Here is a 9,220-nt window from a genome sequence, read left to right as displayed (position 1 = left end):
TTTATTTTATGAGTGTGTCTTAGTTGTATAATTGTAGTGAAGACCACACATTTGACTTCATATGAATAAGCTAACCCAAATATCAAAATAGGTAGTAGTTTATTAATTTAATTTAAATTTAATTTTCATATTCTCGAACCTCACATTTCGTTTACATGCATTTCAATAAAGCATGTTTGCTTGGGCATATTATTGATTAAAGTGGACTTCTACAAATCGACGATAGTTGACACTACAACAATTTTGACAATACATTTTATTATTTGGTGGTTGGCATCCATCAATAATCAACACTATTCTTCAATTACAAGAAAAACACAATTAGTTGCTCAAAACACCAAATTCAACAATAATATAAGAATCTCATAAGAATTAGTGTATGAAAGGACAACCGAGCCTCAACCAAAGGGTAAGGGGACTGACCGACTGTTACCATTGATCACCCTCGAGCATAAGATTATGCATGCGAGTCCATCATACTCCAAATTTAAAATCCACAAGGCTTTTACAAGATATTATATTATAACTATTTATAATGTAACAGTTAATCATGTTAAAGAACTCATACAAGGAACACCATGTTTTTTTAAATGTTTTCCTTCATAGCAGTCGTTATCCTAGTATATATGAGGAACATGAACGTTGCAAACAATAGAATATCTGGAGAATAACTGCTTCTTCTCTCTGCACTTCATCTCTAGAAAACACATTCAATTGTGAAGTATTTATGTGTTTTATAAATTGAAATAAACATGTATTCCATTTTGATTTGTTCGCTTATTCTCGCAAATCGGATTTCATGATACCCAAGGTAATTGGGTCGAAATCATAGATTATGAAAAGTATTTCTCATACAAGATCCGTGAATTATCCAAAGGGATCCCTTATCCAAATGATTAAGTTGATATTCGAAACCCAAAATCTAACAAAATGTATAATAGACAAGCTAGAAATATTTTCATCTGTTATAAGTAAATACATCTCCGATCAATCGGAAAAAACAAGACCAGAACACGGACTTTAAAGATAAAATCCCGACACATTTGTTTATATGTGACCAAAAAATATAAGACCAAATATAAAAGGGTTAAAAGATTTCTACACTATAATCCTTTCCTCTATTACCTTTCCTGAAATATCAAACAAACCATACCAACAAAAGTCTTTTTTCTCTACTTACATTTGCCCTAGGCCTACCCATCAACAGTTAGAACTTATTTTTTCTATTGTTGACTTCATCATATACTCTCACTCTGCAGTTATTCTATTCCCTAGCTACTTTACTCATCTTCACCAGCTGGAATATTCAAATCCGGAAGCACAAACTCATCACCTTCACCTTCACTTTGATGCTGCAATTGCATATCCATCTGAAACATCACAATGGAATGTAATCAGCGATTCCATTCCCCATACCAAACGGATCCTTAATTTATAGTGGGTGTTTGATATTTACCTTCATTTTCTTGAGGCTCTCGTTTTCGTTTCTTTGTTTCTCAATTGTAGCTTGTAGGGTTGCTAGTTGCTGCGTTAAAAAGAAATATAAATTAGCTTAAATAATCGATGGTGAAAGGTTTACTAGGTAGTAGCTATGAGATGAATTTGACGTACTCTCTTTAGTTGCTTTCTTTCTTTTAATAATAATGACTCGTCCTCTTTAAGTTCAGCCAATGTCTACAAACATCAGAAAAAAAAAAAAGATAAAACGAGATAAGAACTCCATCGATGAGACATATGGGATCATGAGGTGCATTGTAGAAGAAAGAATTACCTTCTTTTTTCTTGGCCTCTTGGTAGGGGTTGTTTCATTTGGTCTTGCAACCTGAAAAAATAACGAAAACAAAAGGTTAAAGTGGGACCCACAATTTATTTATATGAAAATCTTTGATCTTTGATTTTTACGAAATAAAGAGGATAGGGGTATGCCCCTACAATATGCAAACAGTTGTCTTATTTGAAAGGCAATATGTTTGTCTTGTAACACGTAGAAACCAATGCGTAGCTTAGGATTAAAGTCAAAGACACTCCCAAGTTCCAACAAAAAAGTGCATTTTAGAATTTAAAAGAATTTGGAGACTGCTTTTTTCTCATAATTTAACCCCTTCCATATTTATTAAAAATAAACAAGAATCTTTCTTTTTCAATCTTTACTAAAATAAAGTACTAAGAACGTGATATCTGTCTTTCTCTTAAAATTTTGAAATAAGAATCCTTTGGGGAATAATAAAATCACGAATTTGAACCCGAATCAAGCCATTTAACATTACTCCGAAAGGAAGTGTAAACATTAATGTAACAAACTTACCATTTTAACCGTATTAAATATACAAAAATTTACCTTATTTTACGTAGCATTTTACATTAAAAAGTTAAAAAATAGAAAATCGGTTTCATTAAACGGTTAAAAAAATTATGTTACATAGAAAAGTTAAGATATCTTGTTTTTTATTTAAAAAAAAAAAATCAGAACTTCTTTTAATTAGCCACTGTTATAAATGAATCATTATCTTCATAATATAAACACACAATATTTCCAAGATAAAATATCGTGTGATGAAAGAAGTCTTGCTTTTAAAGATTGGGTAAAAGCTGAAAGCACATAACTCATCATCCATCAACAAGAAAAGCAAAATTTAATTCGTGATAACTATTTTTATCAGTTACTATATTATTTTAGTTTGCGTAAATTCATAAAAGAAAAAGAAAGAAATAATTTAACTGTATATAAATGGTTTGTATTTTTATTAAAGGAAAAGAAAGAAAAAAAGAATAAAGAAATCTTGTCATGCACGAACCATTTATGATTTATTTCACAAGGATTCTAAATTCTCTAATGGGCTGGGACCAATCTGTTGTTTACAAAAGGATAAGGGCTAAGGTAACCCACCACTATAAAATTAATTAAATAACAGACACAATCCACACCCTTAAAAGTGTAGAAACAACATCCTCGCTTTTGACTTTTTCAACGATCACATGGAATTCCTTTTATGACTAATAGAAATGAACAAGGAGATACGTTTCCACACAAGTCCCAACACCGCGACACACTGGATTACAACCCTTCTTCTTCTTCCACACACCCAATAAAGTGCACAACTACTCGCACCAAACACTCACACACACCCTTAAACTTGCCACGAAAACACGCCATCGACAGAACTCGGATATACCCACAAGTGGAATGACGAAAAAGCCCCTGAGTGTTGTTTTGCGGTTTTGGTCGAGTGGCCCTCGTCTTTTTCAACCAAATCTAGATGGGTATTGACTTTGACGGATGGTGTACACGAGTCATGAGTTTGTGAACTACCAAAAACGTATGAATTGACGAAACTATCCTTTGGGAGGAACTAGGAAGGGTATTTTCGTAAGAGTGTGGGAGAAAAACGTGGAAAGTCGTTCGATTTCTGACTCTATGCGTCGAATGGAAGTCACCTGCTTCTCCTTTGGAACAGTATTTATTTAATATTTAATATATAATTAATTACTCATGGGGTGTATTAAAAAGGTGGAAAAAGGGTAGAAAAGTATCATGAGGGGCAATTCGGTCAACGGTAGAAAATGGTGGAATCTGACGGCATCGGAAGTATACATAATATATACACAACCGATGAGATCTGAGTTCGGTGGTGGTTCTGCATGGGACGAGGGTAGAATGGTAATTCAACAAACTGAAAAACTGGTAAAGTGGGGTGTTCGATCTGACAAAAATCCTAAACCGGTGACCTGTAAATCAGGCGACCTACAAGGGGTATTATGGGGAATACTGATTAATAACCGTACCGAGAAACACGAGAAATGAATGAGAAGAGCCACGCGCCACCGTCTAAAACCAGCTGAACGACCGAAAATAAACCATACACACCACCACGATAACACAACAACGTATAGACGTAAAAGAGTTGTGCAACGTACAAACCTTAGATCTCGAAATATCGGAGCGGTTTTGAATTGGTTTGCTGGACTCCTCGATACCGCCGCCGCCGCCGCTGATGGAAGTGGCACCGCTCCAGGACAACGGAGTGGTAGGGCTAGCTCTAGCGGCAGGAGATTTCTTAGCGGCGGCAGGTGCCACCACAACCTGCGGTCTGGAACGGCGCTGACGGATGCTCCAACCAAGTGGAGGCGACTTGTGGTGCGACGCCGACGCCGGTTGACGGAGTGTGAATAGAACCTGAACCACCAAGTCCGTGTCATCCATGGCCGCTGTCACCCAGTTATCATCACTCATGTTATCGATTGCGAGATTGGAAGAGAGAGAGAAAGAGAAAGGATGAGAATGGTGCTGGTGGCAGAGAGAAAGTAGGGAAAATAATAATGGGGGTTAGGGGTGGGCTTTATATGTATTTATTATGTGTGTATGTGTGTGTGTGTTTTGAAGAAAGAGTACATATGGTATTTGTTGGTGTAGGAACGAATGGGTGGAGCTTGGTGTGATGAGGGAGAGGTGGGTCCCACTTGTAGTTGAGACGTGGAACTGACCGCCCTCTCGCCCTTTTTCTTCTTTTTTTCGTCTGCGCGTTTTGTGCACAAAGGGAAAGTTCAGGGTGTTAACTTGTAAATTTACCAAATTGGCATTACCTTCAAATTTGGAAACTATCCAAGTTTTAAGCTTGAAAGAAAATACTATACCATGATTTGAGTTTGTTTTATTTTAATTTGTATGGAGAAATCGTAATTTGGGTTACGTAAAAGGGTAATTGGGCTGCCAAAATGGGTTTCAAAAAGGCCATAGCGCTCCTTCTATTTAAGGTAAAGAAAAAAAATTATTATTCAACTGACATCTTTGTATTAGATGTTAAAATAAGGTTGAAGACAGAAATAATAGAAGGAATATAGTAAGTTTTTAAGTTTGTTACATTTGTATACATTTATAATTATGTTAAATTTCATTTTTTCCGGTATTAAAACATTTCTATTTGTCAAATGGGATTCTCGCATGATATTACACATCTGAAATTTGTGAAAATATCATTTCCACCTAGGAAAATCTTTTTTTTTTTTTCACAAGGAATTATATTTTTCATAAACTTAGATGCGAAATACTAGATCCACCTATGAAGATAAGGTTACTTAACCAAGGGTTGAAGTGTCACAAGGTCTTCTTGATGTGCAGTTAGGTTGTGTTTATGCGTCACAACTAACTTATTTTTTGAGTTTTTTTAAGTTGTCATGTTTGGAAAGCCAAAAAGTAGTTTATCAGCTATCTTTTTAAAAAGCTACTTAGATTAGTTTTTTAGAAGTTTTTCAAAAAATTTCAAATATACCATTTAATTAATTATATAAACACATTCTTTTTAAATATCATTTTATGTCATTTTATATTTTTCAGTTAGCTTTTCAGTCAGTTTTACTAAACGATATTTTTAATCAACTAATTTTTCAGCTATCAGCTAGCTTTTCAGTTAGTACAACAAACATAGTCTTAATCTCCAAGTAACGTTTGCGGGTTTTTTTCTTTTAATCTCAGGGTCAATTTGATATTTGGACAAATAGAGTTTTGTCTGATAAATGGATTTGGATCGAACCGTATTCCAAGCTAAAAGAAGGAATTAAAGCTCGTTATCTTGATGTTTTGGGAAAGTGTGTTCATCGGACAATTCTAAATATGCATTTGATATTAGGCTGGTGGGTGTGGGAAGAAGAATGGCTCGGCAAGAATAAGGTGGAACGTGACCTGGAGCTCGGCAATTCAGGGAATACCGCCCCCTCACCTCAACATGTCGAGGTTTTCTGTGAAACTCAACAACTCTTCACCGAGTCTCTCTCTCTTTGGCAACTGAAGAAGATGACATGGAAGGGGGTGGTGGCCTCGACACTCTCATCTAATCTACCTTAATAAATGAAAATGTTATTGCCACTTGTCATTCTTTCATTTAATTGACCACATGTTATTTTGTCAAAATTTTGAAATATATTTATTTTCCACTTGTCAATTACTTCATTATTCATATTCATTTTTATTATATTATTAATTTAGTTTCCATAAATTAAACATACTATAATAACTATTAATTTCAAATTTGAAATTTGAAATTTCAATTTCAATTTCAAATAAATTTACACTTTAAACCTTTGTATTTAACATTTTATTATAAAAACTCGTTTAGTACACGGGTCTAACAATTAAACATATAATTTTAATTAATTTATTTTTTGCATGTTTTTTTTCATAATTTTTCACTTATTTCATATTTCAAATTCAAATAAAATTTTCATTTAATCGCTTCTATTTAACATTATGTTTTAATTAACCCGTATAATATACGGGTTTTACAACTAGTATTTAATATTTAAAGAAAGTGTTCATCACATATGGTACAAAGATGCATTGGCCATCACATATCGTACAAGGATGCATCGGCCATTGAGAGATTATTTTCATCATATTCTTTTTGGTTGATTTCTTGGATGTGATATCCTTCCTAATTATTACCATGCATAATAAATAAAAATTTGGCAAAGTAACCATATGTCAAATTTACATCATTCTCAAAAAATCATCAAAATAATAAAAAATGGTTATTGAAAGTTCATGGCTTTTTCTTAATCTTATATCTAAATGAACATATTTATCAACCATAAAACTATACTTTGATAATCATATCGATTGTACATCATTTCATACAATTATCATTCAAATTAATAAAATAAAGTCACGATTAATTAAGATATTAAACAATAACTTAAGTGCCTTCATACCAGATATAGGCATTACTAATTTACATGTCAATAAAAAACATACCACATTATACTATATAGCCATCTTTGTTCAAACATACAATTAAAAATCATAAATTTCGTTAAACATATTATGTTGTATATTTTAGTTCAAATTAACTTATTTACGTATTTGACGAGTACGATAGAACTTATTTAAAATAAATTTAAATTATTACATATAAATCTTTAACACCCACAAATTATCAAGGATATACCAAAAATAAGATGAAATTTTATCTCTCAACATTCAAGAATAATGTTTAAGATTTTCTAAGAACATATTTATAAATAACGTTGATAGATCAATTAAATAAGAGTAATAGTGAATGGCATTAATGGACCAGCTATATTGGCATATTGCTATATCTAGTAGATATTTATTTATCACCAACAAAACTTTATATCGTAAAAAATTCCAGCATGCAACAATGAATAACCTATCTGTAAGTCTGTTTAATTATTATTTTTTAACTGCCGTTTTAAAAAAATATATTATTTTTTAAGTGAATAATCTTGTTATCATTAAATTTTTAATTATCATTAGAAGCAAACTTATCGTCCAACAAAAAAATTGTTAAGGGTGCATTTAGTTACGGAAAAATAGGCCGTTTTTCGGAAAAATTTTCCAAGAAAAATGAGAATTTTGAAAACGCATTTAGTTCGTTTATTTTTCTAAATTTTTCACGGAAAATGAAAATTTTCCGTTTTTTAAAATTACAAAGAAGTTGGAAAATTTTGGAAAACTGATAATCATTGTTTTCCATATTTTTCTAATTCCAAAAATTTTCTATAAACACACACTCACTTCATCCCATCCACTTCTACCTACCTCCACCTTAACACCCCCCACCCCCACACACATATACATACCCATCCAGACACACACACCCGTACACACACACACCAACCCACAAATACACACACATACATACCTACTTACACACACACCCTGTCACACCCCGAAAATCAAAGAATAAGATATAGATCATGAGTTTAAAATGAGACACGAATGAATTTGTTACATTGGATCTTCACTTTCTCAAGTGGAATTCGAGTCTCTACTGGGCGTTCTAGTGAATTCTCACTATCGGGACGTGTCCTTGTTTCGTACCTTGACTCTCTCTCAATCTATGTTATCAATCGGTTTTCTCATGGAAGTTCCAACCCTGGACGACTTCGGTTTCCTCAAGAAATTACTAGGGTTTCGTTGGGTAGAAGCTACCAAGGATTCGAGCTTCATTGGCCGTAAACTCATGAATATGGTCACAAATCATGTTTTGAACTCGAAATTGAAGGCTAAGAAGGTTACAATACAAGCTAAGGAATGTACCTTAGAGATTTGAAGCCTTAAATTTGAGTTTTGGACCAGAGAGAGAGTAGAGAGAGAAGGAAAAAGCTTCAAATGGATGCTAGAAAACGTTTATATATGTCTTAAAACTTGTACGCGGTGGAATTCTACCCGATACCGATGTTAAACGCGGTTTTTGGTCGCACCCGATTAAGTTTCCGTCACCCGGCGGGGACATTTCTAAAACTTATGAAAATAATGATTTTTGGGTTAATAACATAAGTTCCTGAGTGATTTAGACACTCATTAAATTAAAATAATCATATAAGTTTGAATAATTAACTCCAAAAAGAAAACGGAACGGATTTGATAACGGCGACTTTCCGGGTAGAACGGGTTTTGGCGACGAACAATTTCGGGTTGTTACATTATCCCCCCGTTAGAGGGAATTTCGTCCCGAAATTCAAAGAATAAGATATAGATCATGAGTTTGAAATGAGACATGAATGAATTTGTTACATTGGATTTGATACACAACGTGGTAGTCCACCTCGAAAATGTTTCCGCCTTTGATTTTCGGGGTGTGACACACCCCAACCCCCACACACACATACATACCCACACACACACACACCAACCCCCACACACACACACACACACTTACACATACATACTCACACACACACCCACTCGCACACACACATACACACACCAATCCACACACACACATACATACTCATCCACACACAAACACACACCCACAAACACACACATACATACCCACCCACCACACCCACCAACATACACATGCACACACCAACCCACATACACACACACTGTAACGACCCGTTTCCGGTATGTTAATTCCTTGGTATTTGTTTTGAAGTTTTGCAAGAGGGACTCGGCGAGTTCATAGCCTGACTCGCCGAGTAGGGTCGGGGTTTCGAGCACGTGTTAGCTGGAGACTCGGCGAGTCTGTCCGTCTGGGTGAAACCCTAAATCCCCGGGTTGCCCACTATCTAAGCCACCTTATGGCCCTCATTCTCGCCTCCTTCACCCTCAGAAGCTGTGAGAAAAACCCTAGTTCATCCTTGAGTGTTTGTAAGTGATTTTGTGTGCATTTGTGAAGGTTTGAAGAAGGAGAAGAAGAAAGGAGCAAGGAGAAGGAGTGTAGAGCCGAGATTCAAGGGAAAGCAAGAGCTCTTTGAG

General features: G+C 34.5%; 1 protein-coding gene across 1 annotated transcript; it reads right to left on the bottom strand.

The window, feature by feature from the left end:
* Positions 1-935: 935 nt before the first annotated feature.
* Positions 936-4,380, bottom strand: LOC145029694 (uncharacterized). Its single transcript, XM_078978183.1, has 5 exons — positions 3,920-4,380; positions 1,772-1,822; positions 1,612-1,674; positions 1,457-1,525; positions 936-1,370 (listed from the first exon to the last, which is right to left on the bottom strand). The coding sequence occupies exons 1-5, from the start codon at positions 4,229-4,231 to the stop codon at positions 1,281-1,283; spliced, it is 585 nt and encodes a 194-aa protein (XP_078834309.1). The 5' UTR covers positions 4,232-4,380; the 3' UTR covers positions 936-1,280.
* Between the last annotated feature and the right edge of the window lie 4,840 nt (positions 4,381-9,220).

Source organism: Lactuca saligna, chromosome 1 (genome assembly GCF_052625555.1).
Source record: "Lactuca saligna cultivar CGN05327 chromosome 1, ASM5262555v1, whole genome shotgun sequence".
Lineage (NCBI taxonomy): Eukaryota > Viridiplantae > Streptophyta > Magnoliopsida > Asterales > Asteraceae > Lactuca > Lactuca saligna.
This window is presented reverse-complemented; position numbering and strand designations above follow the sequence as displayed.